At 39.9% G+C, this 19,656-nt stretch overlaps 1 protein-coding gene across 20 annotated transcripts in view; it reads left to right on the top strand.

The window, feature by feature from the left end:
* The window catches only part of col13a1 (collagen, type XIII, alpha 1), a 158,488-nt gene that overhangs the window by 98,075 nt on the left and 40,757 nt on the right, over positions 1 to 19,656 (top strand). For 13 of the 20 annotated variants that reach the window (XM_036003701.1, XM_036003709.1, XM_036003714.1 and 10 more), the window contains 14 exons: positions 393 to 428; positions 1,887 to 1,913; positions 2,197 to 2,223; positions 4,371 to 4,397; positions 4,493 to 4,519; positions 4,953 to 4,979; positions 7,643 to 7,714; positions 12,829 to 12,921; positions 14,710 to 14,751; positions 14,869 to 14,886; positions 15,411 to 15,437; positions 15,910 to 15,954; positions 18,655 to 18,681; positions 19,528 to 19,572. In XM_036003701.1, coding sequence (XP_035859594.1) covers positions 393 to 428; positions 1,887 to 1,913; positions 2,197 to 2,223; positions 4,371 to 4,397; positions 4,493 to 4,519; positions 4,953 to 4,979; positions 7,643 to 7,714; positions 12,829 to 12,921; positions 14,710 to 14,751; positions 14,869 to 14,886; positions 15,411 to 15,437; positions 15,910 to 15,954; positions 18,655 to 18,681; positions 19,528 to 19,572 — 540 coding nt within the window. Of the gene's footprint in view, positions 1 to 392; positions 429 to 1,886; positions 1,914 to 2,196; positions 2,224 to 4,370; positions 4,398 to 4,492; positions 4,520 to 4,952; positions 4,980 to 7,642; positions 7,715 to 8,895; positions 8,938 to 9,444; positions 9,508 to 12,828; positions 12,922 to 14,709; positions 14,752 to 14,868; positions 14,887 to 15,410; positions 15,438 to 15,909; positions 15,955 to 18,654; positions 18,682 to 19,527; positions 19,573 to 19,656 lie in introns of all 20 variants that reach the window. The other 7 variants (XM_036003708.1, XM_036003715.1, XM_031300387.2 and 4 more) reach the window with 6 other exon arrangements.

Here is a 19,656-nt window from a genome sequence, read left to right as displayed (position 1 = left end):
GTAGCAGTTTGAAAAGCAGGGTAAAAAAGCTTTGCTGATTAAAAACGCTGAACGCTAATTGTTATTGACATTCACTCATTAAGCTCGTCCACCTTTTCTCCCCAGTTGTACATCTTTATTAGATTACTCTTTGTTCATTTCTTTTCAGTGTTCCATTTCAGCATCCAATTTCCTCCTGTGGCGACAGAACGCACTCACACACTGAATGTATTTCCCAGAGTCTTCAGTATCACTCCTTGCGTCAAAATCAATTTGGGTACTCACTAAATACTAAAGAGGGATGGGGGGGGGGGACTGTGAATCTTCTTCCACTGACCGGTTTCCAGCAGCATTTTATGTCAGACTTTCAGAAGTACAACAAACACATGATTGTTTTTCTGTTTCCGTTTTAGGGACAACCTGGAACAAGAGGATTCCCAGGCTTCCCAGTAAGTCAGGTCCATGCCGTCTGTCAGGTTGATACTGTACATTAGGGCTTTTGTCCCGATTTGATTCTTTAACGAATAATTGTTTTCTAAGAAGAATGCACCTCACATGTCAGTCAGTCAGTCTGACATTTATTTCATTTGTAAAAAAAGTACATAATATGTACAACAATGTATGCTACAGTTAGTCTAGTCGGTCAGTCAGTCTGACATTTATTTCATTTTCAAAGAAGTATAGATAAGAGAAGATAAAACTTTGTTCACCGTGCATCGTCTGCTCCAACAATCATCAGATAACATTTAAGAACACAAACATAGAAAATACATCTGTATAGTCACCCAACAAACATCTGACACACCTGATCATCTGATTGTACATGTAAGTGAATTGAGTCGTGATTGCTAGATATTATGCTAATTAGGGTTCCTTTTTAAATGTAAATCTAGATTCTATATACCTTCTTAAAAAACTGTTCCTGATAAACACAGAATTATTTGCCAAATAACAAACAACCAATGACTAATGAGTACTTTATTTAATACATAATAGAAGAAATAAGTGTCCCTTCAAGTTAGGTGGGGCATCATCCTGAATTAATATTAGAATTCTTTCATTTCTTCATACTTTCCACTTTTGTGGTATGTTATATGACGTAGATTGTGCATGAAAGTATGTTGATCTATTAGATTATATAACTTTTTAATATGAGTGAACGTCTGTTCCATTCAAGCCATTGTCAAATGAGTTGCTACAAGCTAATTAATCAGCTCCACACAACTCTCTCTGGATTTCTCAGTGTGACAATGTTCAGAAGATTGTGGCGTCCGGTCACCTCCCCGCGCAGAAACTTGAGTGACGATAATGACCTCTTCTGAAAAGTCCATTATGTTTTTTTAATCCTCCGTGTCCTCCTTGGCTACTAGCAACTGCGTGGAGGAGGGGTGTGGGCTTGTACCATGTGGATGCAACAACAGAATTTTTGTCATTACTTAAAAGGGGCGAGACAGAAACTACACACTATAGCTTTAAAAGCAATACAAGCCATGAAAAATCTTTTTTGTCTCAGCTGACTAACTGAAGTGCTGCTCAGCCAACTAAATATATATAAATAAATGACTACTATTTCAATCGGTATTGCTGCAATATAACATCCGGCCACCAGTGGCAGCAATGAGGGCTGCTAAATAGTTCTCAAGTCGGGTGGGTGAAGAAGAAAACTTTATTTTGTTACTCTACCCAAGGTACGTAGGTAGCAACCCTAAAATTCGCCATGAAGTATTTTCGACATTCCTCCCTCAGCTAAATTGGTGAGATCCTGAGCAACTGATATTTCTGAGTTCTGTGAATAGTATTTGCAAATAGCCAGTTTTCTAACTGATGTTGTAATGGGACCAGTTGGTGAAGTAATTTGTGTGATCTCCATATGTACTCAAACACTTCCTTCTCTTCTTTTATCCTAGGGTCCAATTGGCTTGGATGGCAAATCTGTGAGTTTCCCCAAGTTCCTGTCAAAAAGTGAAATAACTGAGTAATGGAGTGCTTCTTCAGTGCCCAGAACCCAGCACTCTGTGATGATAATGAGCATAACTAAGCTAAGAATGATTATGGTCATTATTGTAATAAAATCTCTATTAGTGTTATTACTGTTATTATAGGGTGGGGTTAAACATGCTATGGATATTTCTAAGACATTTTATCCAAGGAAATCAAGTGGAGGTATCTATTTAGATTGATTTAATTATTATACCACCTGTTTTAATGTTCACACAGGGACAGAGTGGACCGAAGGGAGACATGGTAAGCATTCCTTACATTTGTCAGAAACATATGCACTATATTACCATCACCACTGGTCAACCCCTCGTTGAGCCCATAAAATGTGAATATACTCTTGAAATTTACAATAACAAGCCAAAGCAAATATGAAATAATTGCATTGAGCCTTGTTTTGCTGTTAAGGTCAGTTAGCTGCCTGTTTATTTTGTACACACAAAGTTATAAGAAAAACAGAATGTTGGCCTGATTTACACAACCCAGTAATGGGCTAACAGTGGGTTGAATGCAGTAGGGAAAAGGCTGACAGATGGGAGCTGTTCGCCCCACTCTGGCTTTCAATCAGGGTTAGTAGGTACAACTCTGACTAACTGAAATGGTCACTAAGGGATTTTAGACAGTGCTCACTGAGGCTTGGAGGATTTGATGCCTCAAGCATTTTCCTCACCATTAACATTGTATATCACCTACTCATTGATGCCTTATTAGCCATACAATAAGCATCATGTTGCAGGTAAGGCAGGACTAGGCTTTTAAAATCATCCATTTCAGCGTCGTTTGTAACCAATGATCTGAAGAGGACTTACTGTGGCGGACTCTCAAATATTACAGAGCCAAAGTAACTTTGCGGATTCCCATTTTTCACAGGCTATTTAAGTTTATGTTCATGAGTTTCAATGCATGAAGTAGTGTGTCCTTTGCGTCCTTTAGGTGGAAAATAAAGGTGTGGACATCAGCGTTATGGTTCAGTCCCAGACCTCTAATGTTCCTCTTTTTATTAAACTTAACCATGATCTTTCCCTTTCCCTTAACCATGAACTGTAGCTGTCTAAACTTAACTATACCTTAACCCAGTGGTTCCTAAACCTTTGTAAATACAAATATTTTCAAGCGAGACCCAATGTTATTCCACTGGAAGATTGGCAGTGGCCTCCTTACTGTAGAATGAATTGTGGTCACCACTTCGAATTTTCTTGCCTTCATTTTGGTTGTCATGGCTGTGTTTGGTGTAGCTTCATCATCTGCTTTATGTTTACATGACTTTTCACAAACTTGTCCATGCTTTGCTAGCAGTGCAGCAGAACCATTCATTATGGCAGTTAAGGTAGTGGTTCCCAGTTTAAGAACCACCACCTTAACCAAAGTTTATCTGCCATAACCATGATCCTTCTGTGCACAGGTATTGTAAAGCAAAAGACAACAAAGCAAGAATAAAAAAACCAAAAAACATTGGCATTGAAACATAAAGAAACGTTGTTATTGGATGTGTTTTAAGTTTTCACAGAATCATCCAAAACAACAAATCAGTGCTGTTGTCTGGTGATAGGAATGGGAAGACATCTCACTCTAACTGTTGGAGTTTCTTCAACTGGCCATTTTCTCCACCAATTTGGATCTTCCTCTGGAATTAGTACCAGCTTCAAAACAGATTTGCAGTATAAAAGACCTCTGTTCTTCTTGAATGATGTTGAGTTGTAGATCACTTTAGTGTTGTCCAGCTGAGGTTGATGCTCTGGCTTTTATCACGCCCACTGCTGTTTGCCTCTGCTTGAAGACCATTACTCTTGCTCAGGAAGGGGGTTTGTTTTTTGAAGCAGGACAGCTCCAGTGAACTCAATGCCAGTACAAATGACAATATTTCCAGGAGGCAGAGTGGGGATGGATACTGTTGAAATAATGTTAAATGTTGATTAATGGCCCTGTAATGAGCTCCTGTTTCTTAGTCTCCTTCCTGACGAATGTCAAGGAGTATTAAAAAGGGCTTTAAGGGGTTGTCTGGTAAATGTATGGAGATGCTGTTGCCTTCACAAAGTGGCTTTGGAGCTGCTGAGCCTGTGGGGTCACCAGCATGGGGTGCACTGGATGTGTCCTACTGGGCCCTCTCCCTGAGTCCATTAATCAACCAGTCGCTGAGCTCTGACAGCTACTTACACTGGGCACGCCCCAGGGCCTGCTGGGAAGTCAAACTAAGTGCCTTCGCACAGAACAAGTAATTGGAATGGACTCCTGTAACAGCTAATTCATCAGTTTGATTGATACCTTGGCATGTTTACTTATTTCACTCATGTTTATTGGAGGTATATGTGTTCAGTCATATTGAATTCTTTGTGAAGCTGCACATCTATGCCTTAACTACATTCAAGACTGACTTTGTTGCTTTTGTCTTTCAGGGGCAGCGTGGTGCTAAAGGAATCCCAGTAAGTTTATGAAGTCTGATTTCAGTCCAGAGATCATAACCTGCTGCTTAACCACTCATTTATCTCATTCACCTGTGTTCTTGTTGTTTTTCTAGGGGGAACCTGGACCCAAAGGGGAAAAGGTGAGACATGGTTTGCAGTAGTTTTGACAATTTGGCCAAGTAACACATCCAATAGTTTACCAGCCAGCAGTAGTGGAAGAAGTATTCAGATTCTTTACATAACCGTTACTGTTTATTTACTTGTGAAGGCGGTATTCCAGAAAATTAGCATTGCACTTCATAAAGTTAGGGGAAGACTGCAGAGTGGGATTACAAAAGAAAAGTCTAAAATTAAAGCAGCAAAGGTTGAGATATTCTGACTTTTAGTTCCTAGCATGGGCCAATTACCTCCAAAACACTGCATTTCCCAAAATGCAAGATGATAGATTTTTGTTAAAACATCCTTGTCTGGTAAACGCCTCTTTTAAACATATTTCCCTCAGTTAGTAACAAAACATTATGGTATAAATTTGTAGTCGCCAAAATGATTGAACTGTCTTTCTCTTCTCTCCAGGGCGTATGTGGAGACTACACACACCGGGTAGGAAAACATTATTGTGGAACTAATTCTTTCACATTATAGTTTCACAAAAAGCACTTCATCATCAGTGCCTATGCTAAATTTTTTTATAATCTGCCTACTGTATTGTAATATGTGTTAATATCATGATCATAGACTGTAAAAAAAATAGTGGACGTAGTGTCGGTGACGTCAATCATAGGTTTATGGACTGCAGTTTTGAAGTCTTGAGCAATTTGGACATTCTGCACGTGAAGATTTTTGACGAGAGGGTGGAGCTAAGGAGGATGACGCAGCTAAGCCAGTGTTGTTAATGGTTGCAATGGCGCTGCGCTAAGCTAAATCCTAAATGGGGAAAGTTGCTGATTTTCAAGCCTTCTGAAGGGAGCCATCCAGTGGAGATTTACTGGCGGGTAAACGCGGTCCTCTGGGTAGTGGCAGTATAGAAAATCAGCAGACTTGGTTGGTAGAACGCTGAACAAGACATTTTCAGGCGACCAAAGTGTTCCAGTTAACTTTCATGAAGTGAAAACACACAGTGAGAGGGTCAGAGACCAAAACAAGTTGTGGTCAATTTTAATGTCCTCATTGTTAGCATGGTTAGCATTGCTAAGCCTCTGTCCTGATTGACAGGTCCTAAAGCATCCCCTGCTTTATCGTCTATTTTAAAATAAATGGGACCATAAATTACAAACTGAACATCTTGCTGTATTGTAGAAGACTTGAAACTAGCTATTAAGACCAAAAACTCATTATGAAAATGTTTACTGAGGTAATAAATCAAAGCAGAAGTAGGGTAATTTTCTCATAGACCTTTATAGAAACAGACTTCTTTTTGGAGCCCGTGGAGTCGCCCCCTGCTGGAAATGAGATAGAATGCACGTTTAAGGCTTCAGTTTTTATAGACCCAAAGGATCGTCCATTATTTTTACAGTCTATGATTATGACACAAACTGAACCTTTACTGTTGTCCATCCTACATTGTATAACACACATCTCTCACAGGTCCACATGCATGTACAGTTTTATAATGTCAGAACAGAATAGAAAAGTAAAGTTTGAAGGAGAGAAACTACTACAGAAGCTGGACAGATAAATGGCTGGTAGCACATTGATGGGTAGCACATGCAGAGCGCTGCAGTTCTTTGGCCAGACGTCTCTGGGGTTTGGCTAGTTGAGAGAAAACAAGGCAATTACCGGCGGCCTGCTGAAGCACTACGTGATAAGAGCCTGTGTGTGCGGTGCCAAGAATAAGAGTCTCCTGTGTAAAGGGGGATTTTTCAGATAGCTAAGTCCATTTCCAGCCAAATTCAACCTTTCAGTTATTAAACTGCTCCTGCTAAGATGATCAAAGTTCTTTTTTTTTGTTATGCTTTGCTATTGCCATGACATTTTTTCTACTATGAAGCTCACATTTTTAAATTCCCCTCCAAATAACAATGCTGAAATGGTTTAATTTTTACCTTATTCACGTGAGAAAAAGAATGAATAGGCGTATGAATAGGCTATATTTGGGTCTTTTTCAAAACTTTCCCCTAATGGGAGTCTTCTGGGCTTTTTTTTCCTTACTCAGGACATATTGAGGATACAAAATCAGTTGAGTTTGCTTCTGTTATAATTTGTTCAAGGTTGACCCCCATTTTGGCTTAAAATGACTGGACTACAGGGCCCAGAGAGGATTTCAGGTTTGATATCTTTAGCCTGAAAAGAAGCCCAGCTCCCCCTTTTCTAACAAGCTGTATGCCTGTTGAATTTATTTTTCATACACTTTTCAGAGCCCCCTGCAGTAGTCTGTAGGGGAGGTCCATTCCCAGTGTCTGCTCACACGTCAGGCCTCAATCCTATAGAGAGACCCTTGGGGGTTGGGGGGTTACTGTAGGTCGAGGTAAATGTTTAGTGTTTAGAGATTTAGCCAGCAAATATTTTTTTGTGTTTTTGTGTAATTTGTATTTCAGCAGAAGCCCCACTGTTAAAAGAATAGTTTAACATTTTGGGAAATATGTTTATTTGCCTTATTTTTTTAGAGTGAGAAGATTCATTTCAAGTGCAAAGCTGGAGTCAGGACTGGGTTAGCCTAGCTTAGCATAACGACTGGAAGCAGACGGAAACAACTATCCTGGCTCTGTCCAAGGTGAAAAGATAAACCTACAAACAACTACAATATAACGCTGACTGTTAACAGACTGTATGTCTTTTCTTCAATTCGAACAGAAAGACACGTGAAAATTATAATTTGTGCAGCAATTTCTTGACAGACCATAGTTTCTCTCTATAGCGCGAGTTTGTCATAACACCCAAAGGTCTAATTCATGAATTGCTATTTTACATTTGTGTTCAAATCAAAAGCTAAACCAAGAGGACACATCATGAGATTTAGCAGGTGTTAGCTTTTTTTTTTAACTATGCACGGAGCCAGGCTTGCTGCTTCCAGTATTTATGCTAAGGTAGGCTAACCACACCTTGACTCCAGCTCTGTACTGTACACAAAGACGTGAGATTAATATCCCTCTGAACATCTCACCCTCGGAAAGCAAAATAAATAAACAGTTTAAGCTATTCCTTTAAACAGAAACCATCTTAAATTGAGGCTACAGGAGACATGACTCACTTTTTGTGTGGTTAGAAAATGGCTTGTTGCCACCATTACCAGCACTGACTGAAATGACCACTTCCCTGGTGTGTAGGGCCTCTTTGTGCAGGATCTTCCTCTGAAAACCCTGGCTGCCTTGCGCTCCAGTCAGGCTCTGATGTTGAAGGTTTGTGGGTGCCACCAAACACCCAGATAGATAACCCTCGGCAGGGGTGTCTCCTAGTCGTGCCGCAAAGAGAGCCAGTGCCCAAGAGCCAAGGCACTCCTCAGCCCTCGGCTCTCCACCCAAAACCCAAAAAAAAGATCAATGTGGTGATGAGGTTGCTACTGGTTTACTGTTAAAAAAAAACAACATATAAAACATAATATGCAGTTAGAATGTCTTTGAATTGTTCTTGGAATTAAGGTTAATTGTGCCTCTACGGAAGCACAGGGATGCCAATATTAAAATAAAATCAGTGAATTCAAATTTGATTTTCTTGTTCCATTTGGAAAATAAAAATTCAACTTCAAATTAGATTATATCACAAATATGGCAATGTTATGCAATTTGAAATCAAAATGTATTTTGCTCTGTTATTAATCACACAGAATTTAAAAAAGGTAATTACTACAGACAAAATGGTAAGAGCTGAACATGTGTAGGATGAAGCTATGTGCCTACCCGGTTCATAATAGACAACCTCTTTGAGGTCAAAAGGAAAAATATGTTAAAGAGTACACACAAAAATATTTTTCAATGGAGTTTGTATTTTACTTAATTTCCAACAAACTATTTATTTAGATTTTTTGCAAACATAACTCAAAACACAATTGGACAAATTTCTATTTCACTAAATGATTTCACTTTAATATTGGCTGCTTCTGACTTCTATACATTTAAACCCAATGTGGTGGATAGCTGGAAATGGTGAGGGACAAAGCAGCACACTTGCCTACTTGCTACATTTATACCCCTACTTATATTTACTTATAACATTCTATAGTATATATTTCCATAGAAATAGTACTATTGTTATTGTTGGCTTTCAACTGATCTACCTAGAAATAGTGTGATTGACCACACAACAAAAAGAAGTATGTTCCAAGACTGACATATATTAGAAATATGTATGTTAGAGTAGTGAACACTTCTTTTGGGGTTTCCAGTATTGGGTGAAGGTAGTCTTTACTTTAAAGGTTGCTGCATAGTAAATATTGTGGAAATATGTACGCTGTGTAAAAAGTAGGCAAGTTGCATGCTGTTGGTTCTACTTGGTGTCAGCGGGGAAATGTAACTATAAGCAGGCTTGTACCTGTTCTGTCCTGTCCTAAACTTGTATTTGATCATGCTGGTCATCTCAACAGAAGCGGCGTATTGTGCAGCCCTGTGCTGGACAGTTGGCCACAGTAAGTCTGGTTGTGCACTGGAACTGTGCTGCTGTACTCTCTTTGTGGCAAGACTGGCGCCCACCTCTGCTCCGCTGCAACCTAGGGGCCTGGCTTATTGTTAATGGGGACATTGATGCACAGAAATCCTGAATAGGGGATGCTTGGTGATTTGCAACAAACACATTCTAACAGAAATTTTCAAGTGTCCACATTCTTTTGATATAAAGAACCATCAAAGGACATCAACCATCCCCTTTGCCACTCCAAGCCCGTAGTTTGCTGTGCTGGTGCCTTTTCTTGTCTTTCCTTTCTTCAGCTTTGTTTCCTTTTTCTCTCTTCTTTGCCCTCCCATTTCCTTGCTTTTCATTATGATGTTCTATTTCTCTTTTTCCTCCATATCCCGCCCCTCTCCCTCCTTCGTTCTCTTGGTTCTACCCCGTTTCCTTTCTGTGGCCTCCTGGTGACCTTTGCCCTGTGATCTTTTTGCACCGCTGGCCACCTGTGCTTTGTGACTTCCCCCGGCAGATGTTGCCCATCACCGTGCGCAACATGCCCTCAATAAGCCCTCTAATCCTAAAACGCCTCAAGGTACAATTCTCTCTGCCCCCTACTTGCCCCCTCCTCTCTGTCCTCCCTGTGGATGCCAACCGCCATCAACCGTCGCCGAAACCTCCCCAACCCTCCTCCGCCGCCATGCTGTAATTAACCAACTTTTGGCTGCTACTGCTTCTGAATGTTGAGTCATCTTCAGGGCCTTTTCTGTCAATGATGCGTGACAGGAAATGTATCAAAATGCTGCATTTTTCAGGTTTCAAGCAAACCACAAATAATTATGTTTTACTTAACGCTTTCTGTAATCTTTAGTAAAAAATAATTGTAGTTAGTAGTAGTAATAGTTTTAAGTGGACTTAGCCAATGGCATGAATAGACAACAAATACAAATGGGCACGCCAGATGAAATTAGCTCATTAGCTAACTGGTACATTTACATTAAGGTGGGTACTAAAATGTTGATTAAGGTGCACTGTTCCTGGTAAATAAATAATAATAAATACATACATAAATAATAAAATTGCAATTCAACAAAGCACTCAACAATCCACTGATAAATCACCAAAATGTATAAAGATCTTTCAATGCGTATAACAAATACAATACAAAAATACAGTCCTAGCATCTTCTAACAGACAAAATGGACTTACATACTGTAAACAGTTCATATTGCATCCCTCTATAATGCATCAGATATCAGCCAATCAGTGTTGACCATCTGATGGAATGGGGTTTCCATCATAATGAGACTAGAACAATGGCTGATTTTCTTTTCTTTTTCTAGAATGTTCTGTCATGCAGTCAAATTGTGCAGAACAGCACATTTTATTATCAGCTATTGGCAGCTGCACTCTACCCATAGCAATGTGTGTGTAACCCCTGGGAAAAGCCTAACATGTCCAGAGACATAAATCTTATCTGGACGCAGAGGAGGAATGATAAAATATGGATCTAACATGGATGGATATGTTCTCCATTATCTAAGAATAGAAGCTTGGCAGCGCTCAGTGGTCCTGAGCTACTGTACATGTGTGTTCTCCTACAATAACACAGTGATTGCTGAGTGACTGAAGTAAGGCCAGTGCTTTGTGTTAGGAACTTCTCTAAGTTGGACCATATGTGCAAATAAATCATGTGCTGTAGCACAATGCATTCAATTTCACGCCATACAAACTTCTTCCCCTCAATAATGATGTGTATTTCCATATGGGGGTGTCTTCTCTATAATATATTGCCCCGTAGCAATCAAGAAATAGATTTTATGAGTTCCAAAAGATGAGTAGCAGGAATTATTATAGAGTGAAACAAAGCAGGAGCAGATTCAGGATGAGTAGCAGCCAGACAGATTTATTTCAGCCGTTGAGGTGTATTTATTATCTTCATATCCTGTGCTCATTGTAAATTTCCTTTATTTGATTTTGTTTAGTCTTGGCTTTGGTTTGAGGTAATTCCCAGGGTTCTGGCTGTCAGTGGACAGTCTTCAGAATGATCACACAGATTTGCAGTAGCTTACATTTAAATAATAAAAAAGAAGCTGCAGGAAAAATCAATGTCAAAATTACATTCATTCATTTCAAATACAAAGAATAATAGTTCAAGCTTTTACAGATCTTCTGTAATCTCTAATTGAATCTTCTTTTTACCCAATGGAAATTTAAACTTCGAAAAGCTGGACTACCTTTGACAACTAGTCCTTGGAAAATGAGAGATCCAGGACCATTCATTCTATTTAGCTTGTCAAAAAGTTCAAAGAACTACCTCAGTGTCCCATATGGCCCAGTGCCTTGCTCTCCAAACAACAGAAAGTGCTTTCTCTTTAGTCCCTAAAGAGAAAGCACTTTCTGCACTCACTAGCTGTCTCTGGAGCTTTTCGACTCCATTCGCCTTGGTCAGTTTATTGCACTTGCTCAGGTGTTATCACAAATCATAAGCCCTGTCTCTGTTAAAAGATGGACTCTGTCCTCAGATGTGAAGTCCTCCTTGATCTTTCTGCGGCCGTGCACTGACTCCTAGTCAATAACTTTGATCACTTCTCAGTTGCAGCAGTGATCGTTTTGGTCTCTTGTTTGCAGAGATATTGACTGTTGCCGTGGGTTCGGTTGGCCCTCTGTGTGACCAGTTTCCTGGCCCTTATCCAGGGTCCAAGGGTACTTAAGGTACTTTAAGAAGGGCTCAGCAGACGGCTAAAGAAAGATCAAGAACTTTTTATCATTCATATTTAGTGATCATGTTTACATGCACATAATATTCCAGTTTTTGCCCTTATTCTGAAAAAGACGATATTTCGTCTAAGCTGTTTACATGGCTAAGGAAATTTTATATTCCACTAATATTCCCGTTTACATGTAGCTGTGCAAAATAGGATTTTTCACCAGTGGCAGACTTGAAACTCTTGTCAATGTTTAAAAGTAGCTGTTTCTTCTTCTTTTCTTTTGGCCGTGCATCTCTACCACAGCCCTGCAAACTGGTGGCTGGTTGGTTTGTGTACAACAACCATAGCAACGCACAGAGCTGACCGTAAGCCGTAAACAGGCAAGAAGTCGACATGTCCAAAGAATGCTTCTAATACCGGAATATCCCACGTCTTAATCTGAAAATGCTAAATTCGGAAAAAGGCTTTATATAGAACGGAATATGCTGTTTATATGACCTGTATCAAAGACAGAATATTGTCATATTCTGAGGAATATTGATTTGCATTTAAACATACTCACTGTCTCCTTGAAAAGAGACACTGCTTATGACTTCGAACCCATTCTTCACTACATGACCAAAGTTCCGTACTCCAATTTCCAGTCAATGCTGTGACCAGTTTTGGTCTCATATTCACTAATGTTGTCTGCATTTGGTGCTCTTCCACTGGGCCTGGCAGCTAGTTACAACATTGACTAGGAAGGTGTCAAAGTCATCAATCAGTGTCATTGAAAAAAAAGTTCTGCACCAAGCTCACATCATCTGATGTTGTGACCAGTTTTGTCTCATATTCATAGTCACCTATGTCTGCCTCTGGTGCCCTTTCTACCCAGGGTACTTGCTAAGACCCAGTCACAAGGGTCCTTGATCATGTCCTAACACCTGAGCGCGCTAAATACCTGAAAGTCTATTGGATATGGTAAAATCCCTGGAACAGAATTAACCTTGAGTTTGGAATATTTGATCCCAGATATGTGTTCCAAAGGTCAAGAATGAATCGTCAAAACCTTGTTGCTTGATGCTTGTACTGCTCCCTGGCTTACCTTCCTCTCTGCAACCCCCCTGCTGCAGTTATTTGTGGTGTTGTGTGAGGTTGTTGTGTTGGCATGGCCAGTGTGGCGAGGCATGCTCCAGCATTGAAGGTTGTAACTCAAGGTCTCCCAGCAGGGCGAGCCTGGAGCGCAGGGACCCCCAGGACCTCCAGGACCCCCAGGACTCCCAGGGACCCCAGGCCTGAATGGAGCCACTGGCCCAATGGTGAGTCCCAGTCTGAGTTCAACCAGCAATCAAAATTCTACATTTACGACTTTTAAATAGCCACCTTGCAAATCACGTCAGTCTTGTCATGTCAGAGACTCAAAAACAGCATAAACTGAACTTGGGTCAAAGGTCATTTCATGTTTCTGTCAATACTTTATGACTTCCTTACTTTGTCTGTGGCTCTCAGCCCCAAGCCCATATGTTTCTGCTGAAGACTTTACAGTAAATACATACATTTAATTTATTGTTATTGAGAAAACTATATTGGAACCACAGCAGTGATTGGATTTTTATTTTGGCAGGAACTAGTTGTTTGAATACTCTACATAATGAGGGTATACAACATCAACAACCCCTTGCAGGTTGCGGCCCGGCTGGCAAAAATGTTGCATTAGCAAGACAAGAGTATCAGTCACAAAACACAAGAAAAGGATCTGCATGGGTTACTGTAACTTTTCAATGATAGGGATGTCAGTCAATAAATCACACATCCCTCTATGATCCATCCATCCATCTTCGTCCGCTTATCCAGTATCGGGTCGCGGGGGGAGCAGCTCCAGCCCTCTATGATTCCAATTTTAAAATAATGTTAGGGCTTTGTTTCCTCCCTGTGGACACATTTGTGTCATATGGGAGTTACCATAATTACCAGTTTCTATCTTGAAAATAAATATTAAACTGACATCTGATTATTATCACTTAATTATACAAAAGTGCCTGAAAAGCAAACATGTCGATGCATCAAGTCAGCCAAAATCGGTCGATTAAAGCAGGGATCTTCAACAGGGGGTCTGGGACCCCCAGGGGGTCCTCAGAGTCAATTCAGGGGGGGCTCTAAAATATTGTTTAAAAAATTAAAAAGTCTTAACATGAATCCAAAATAGTGTTAGCAAATATAAATCCCTGCTTGCTGGCCTGTAGGTAAGGTAGTCACTAAGGTAGCCATCCACAGAATCACTCTTAAGGATTCACTGTGACACATGTATGTTTTAACATTAAAAAATGATTTATAAAATATAAAATGATTAGGCTGTTTTAATAGCTTAGTATTCTATGCAAAAAAGATATAAAGGCTTTAGGCCGCCCTACACTTTATTGTAGGCCCAGTTTAATATGCAACTTCATTTTGTACAATATATGTAGTAGGAGGTCCCTGATCTGTCTCTCTTTCAGTTAGAGGGGTCCTTGGCTTCAAGACCCCTGGAAAAAAGTAATTGAATCCAAATTTAATAAACAATTGTGTAAAAGTAATGCCTAGTATTTTAACCCTCACTAAGCCAACTCTATAATCCTACAACAGTCTTGAGCTGTACAATGTCATGAACCTTACAAATTATAAACAGGCGAGTCTTTTCCAATTTCACCATTCATCCCTACATGACGTGAACACATTCATGCTTTGGAAACTACACTATATAAAGATCCCAGAGAAGTGAAAACATTGTAAGAGTATTAAAATGGGTGGCTTCACAAGTTCACTTTGCACAGGGACAACATTAAAAGCTGTCTATGACTCAGCTGTTTCAAAACTGTTGCAGCCTTAGAACATAAAACGACTCGTAAGCTTTTCACTTAGACAACCAATAGAGCTGTTTAGTTTATAAAAGTTGAAGGTGCAAGTTCAAGTTTAACCCTGATATTTTAGTAGGAAAATATTTATGAATTACTGTCAGGCTCTCACTATATCCACGAAAGGCTTAGTTGCATATTCAAATGGCGCCATGGAACGGGTATGTTGGATAGTTTGTAGATTCTGTGTAAAGAATGTTTGCTCTTTTCATACAGGGTAAGCCTGGTGAACCAGGCAAACCAGGAAAAGACCCAAGGGTAAGCTTTGGTTCAGTGAGTCCTGAGCCCACCTATATTTTTCCAGAAAACTACTCATTAGTGGACGTTTGTTGGTGTGACATTAACCTTCTTGTGATTTCTACATTTGTTCTGCAGCTTTTACCAGGCATGAAGGTAAACATATTTCTCTTCTTGTCCAAACAGCAAAATTACAATTCTGAAAAACTTGATTAGCATCACGGTGGCCTCTCATGATGACTCTAGAGTTATTACAGACAAACACAGTCAGGCCCAAATAAAACAAGCCACATGAAATGGGGATCAAGCCAAGATGTTTCCACTTGGTCTCTGTGCAGCTGCTCTGATAGTCAGACCAACCCCACCTACACAACAGCAACTCTCTGTGTCCTTTGGATTTGATGAGTAGATCTCCACATGATGCATTAATCATCACAGATTATTTAAAAGGGGGAATGTAGATTTTGAGGTCAAACAAACGGTCAGAGTCCTGTAAATGCCTCTCACTATGGAAAACAAGCCAGCAGGAAGTTGTCTCTCTTGTGATGGGCGTTAGCATGCAGCACCATCAGAAAATCATCTGGGTGGAATCATGATTTTGAAGCCTTACATTTTTCTTTTCAATATTAAATACTGAAACACTGGCTGGATATGTACACACTTTGTTTTTTTCTCTCCAGGGTGAGCCAGGTGTACCAGGACAAAAGGTGAGCTGTTTTTTGTGTTTCACTTTTGAAAAAGTATATAGCATCCAGGATGTGGGTAGATTGGACAGGAAATACTTTTCCAGTGCACAATCTACTGTACACATTGTCAACAGAGTAACATAAAGCAATAACCGTATGTGTTTTAAAGTACCTGCAGGGACTAAGTTATTTTTTATTTCTTGTTGCTTTGATTTGGCTAAAAACATCCCATTTTATTGTCTTCAGAAGTAAAATATTTTCCCTATCTGTGTGCAGTAGGCTGGCATTTTAGAGGAAAGTAGACATACGAATCATAGGACTTTTAGAATGCCTCAGGAGAAGATGCTTTCAACAAATGATTTCCCCCCTTGCTTGAGTTGTGTCCTCACACTATCTGTTGGCTGATAGCAGGCCCGCTGTTAGGAATTATGGACAGTCAACTTTCTCTGAATCAGTATTAAGTTATAATATTTGTCTTTCTGTCCATCCACAGGGGGATCGAGGTGATATTGGCCCTCTAGGTCCTGAAGGCTCAAAGGTATTCCACTTTCTACCTGTTTTTAGAACGTTATCATGTTTAACTGTGTAGTTTTATTTGTTTTTAACTCAAAGGTTCATGACAAAAAAGTTGGATATTGTCATCTTTGTAGCCGTGTGTAGGTTTTCTGTCTGTGTTTTGTCCTGGAAACAAAGCTATCTGACTCAGCAGGGAAACACTGTCCATGGAAACACAAAGAGGGCATTTCATACTAAAAGCAGTGCAACCTAACCCAAATTTTAGTTGTCTCGACTGCCCAAGACAGATTTCTCCTATAGGAGACAATAAAGGCTTATCTTATCTTATTTTAAAACTTAACCTACAAACTTAAGAAGACACACACCTGTGTTGTCTAACTCAGGTTGGTAAAGCCCCATATTAGCTTGAACTTAAAGAGTGAGGACTGTGGATTTTGTCCTCCATCTTGTCCCAGAAAGCACGGCAGTTTACAATTTCTTTTTTTATTGAATGAAGCTTTGGGAGTTAAGAAGTGACCTCGCAAAATGATGCAGGTAGCATATGCTGCCACATTTATGGTTTTGACATTTATTTAATGGAAAGTGGATGTTGGGTTATTGTATAATAGTCTCCTTAGTATTGAATAGGGATGAACAAAGTATATACACACACACACACACACACACACACACACACACACACTGTGTGGATAGCAGCAGCTTAAAGGATCTAACCTTGGCTTTGAAGCTGTGAGCAATGTCCGCTACGCTCTTCACGTGCTTGTCCTGCACTTTTCCATGGCTTATCAGACTTCCTCTAGAGGACACACACGTACGTACACAGCAACTGTTCCACACTAATCCAAGCCATTATATGGCATTTCTAGAGACTCGGATTTTGGGGTATTATAGATGACAAAAGGAGAGATGCCAAACATGTTAAAACGAAAACAGTTAAAACAAGACAAAAGGTGTAAATAGTTCAGACTAAGTTAGTATGTTGAAAAGAGGATTGATGAAGCTATTGTATCTGTAGCAGGCCAGAGACGGGACGTCATGGTTCCAGAGTGTCTCGAGACATTTTACTTTTTTTTACACAGAGATTTTACTTGAGTGAGAGTGAAATTATAGAGAGAAGGAGGCTACAAGAATGATTTAAAGAGGGTTTAGGGGAAATTATATTGAGCTGCTCTAAAGCTCTATTGATATTATTGGCCACTTAGAGACAGTGGAACAAGCTAAAAACGCCTGACATATTATCATCATATAAAGATACTGTGGCTAACATGTTCAGGGCTGCCAACTCTCACGCATTGACCACGAGACTCATGCAATGCAATTAAAAAGAAATTTAAAACTGAAACGGTGCGGCGTAAAAATAGGAAACTAGATTTGCTGAAATTATTAGTATTCCTCTGTGTGCTGTGATCACGAAACATGCTTCCCATTGAAATACATTAGTTTAAAAAAATGTGCTGACCATCACAAAAAAAAGGAGATAAACGTGTCTGTATACATGAATCAATAGATTAAATTACGTGACCACTTCACGAACTGCCGTGAGACTGGGTTGATGTAGACCATAAATACCATCACCCTAACCTACCTCCTAATGAGGAACTTGTACTTCCTCACCTTACTTCCTGTTTTGCTCCTGTCATAACTACTACGGCCACTAGAGGGCACCACCACTAGAAACGAAAATATGAGACATAATTACTGCTTGAACAAACGATCTCTGGGAGCGTTTTTTCGGGGGAACGACGGCCTTTTATCTGTTATCTGTTATCCAGTGTGTATCTACTGTCTGTCTGGAATGATAAAATGTTTGCGTTTGCGGTGGAACAAATGTGTACATCCAACACCAGCCTAGACTGTGCGTGGGGAACTCAATGTGTCCAAACCACAAAATAATGTAGAGTACTTAGGTCACAAATGGAAAAGAGTTGGTGATGATCCTCTGTTGTTTCGTCTTTACAGAACGGCACCTTTCACATTGGACCGTTATTCAATACAATATATGTATATATATATATATATATATATATATATATATACACACATATTCAGAGAACTATTAGTAGCACATTGAAAATTCAATCCATGATATTGCCATTGTGCTCAATAACGCCTTCTAACATGGTGTTGATGTTTTGAGTTTCAATACAAAAAGTAATTCAATAATTAGGTTAAATAATAAATAACTGTTACTCTTCTCCTTCCACTAAACTCTACATAACTAAAGCAAAACATCGCAGTCATCTGGTATCATCAAACGTTTGGCTGCTGCTGTCACAACAAAACCCCAGTTTCTATCTGTAACATGACTCTCTGTGAAAGGGATTTTTCCTTCTAAAGTTTTGACGCTGGGACTGCTGGAAGATCCGTGTTGCTGTGAGCTTCTGTGCAGATTATTGCCTTGTAAACTTCAGCCATTCTTCCATCTCACTTTGTTTTCCCATGGACTCAGCCTCGAAGCCTGATTCTGTTTTCTGCCATGAGCTTTATGAGCACATCAGGCGGCTAAGTTAAGGGTCACTAAGAGGACACTAATCTGAATCTGGACAACTTCTTAAATGAAATGCAAATGCTCCTTCAGTTTGCACATCCATTCTGCGAGGCTTTAGAGACAGTCCTCACTGCAAACTGTAATGCCTATAGAGGATCTCCTGCTCCCTCTAGTGGATTGCTGTGATTGTTGTCAGTTCTTACATTTACGGTTTGTCTCTGCTTTGCTTCACAGGGAGATATGGGAGACCAAGGAATTAAGGTAAGATGTTTTACCTTTTCAGCAAATGTTTGTGAATGGCCAGTTTCGTTCCTATGAACAAGCCTTCAACTGAAAACACCAGAACTGAGTCTGGACTTCAGGGGTGTCAAACTTAACTTTACTAAGGGCCACACTGGAAAATGAGAATCACATTAAGGGCACATTCAGTCGAAAAAGACATATCTTTGACTATTTAATTGCATCTCTCACAGTTTGGTCGACATAAAGCCCTAAGAAAGTCAGCAAGAAAGTTTCTTAGCCATCATAGAGTTTAGCAAGTCAAGCAAAACAATGATCACTTTATTTTACAACAACCTGTTACACAACCTGAATATGCAAAGTGACCGGTTCTGCGGGAATTTCTCCTCTCAAATTTGTTTTGGTGCACATCTAGGCAACTAGGCAATTAAACAACTATTTATTGCGAACCTAAATTGAAATGCAGGCCAGATCAAAATTTGCAAGGGGTCGGATTTGGCCCACGGGCCTTGAGTTTGACATGTGATCTAGAATAACCTTTAAGACTCCGTGTTGATCAAAGTGGGTGAACTTTGAGTCGCCTTACCTACGTGGTCTGGTTAAAAAATCTCTTCTCCACTGGCTGCTGTTTAATTTTTTTTACAAGGCAACTACTTGCCGCTTCTGTCCAGGGAGCGACATGATTGAAGGCCCCTGATGTCATCTCTGAAGATTTAGACTTTCTACTGTCAGGTCCATGTCAAGAAGGAGTACTCCCTTTTTCCCCCGAGCCTTTGCTAGTCTTTTGATTTTCCCCTGGTTGAAAGGGCGTGTCTGTTTTAATCGCCCTACTGCTTCTCTGAGCTGATGTTTCCATCCATTCTGTAGGGAGATGAAGGAAAGAGAGGTTTCCCAGGAGAGAGGGGAGAGAAGGTAGAGTGAAAGTTAAGCATGGAGTGTGTGTGTGTGTGTGTGTGTGTGTGTGTGTGTGTGTGTGTGTGTGTGTGTGTGTGTGGC

Source organism: Sander lucioperca, chromosome 7, assembly GCF_008315115.2.
Source record: "Sander lucioperca isolate FBNREF2018 chromosome 7, SLUC_FBN_1.2, whole genome shotgun sequence".
NCBI classification, from domain to species: domain Eukaryota; kingdom Metazoa; phylum Chordata; class Actinopteri; order Perciformes; family Percidae; genus Sander; species Sander lucioperca.
Note: the sequence above shows the minus strand (reverse complement) of the source record. Positions and strands in the feature narration are given on the sequence as shown.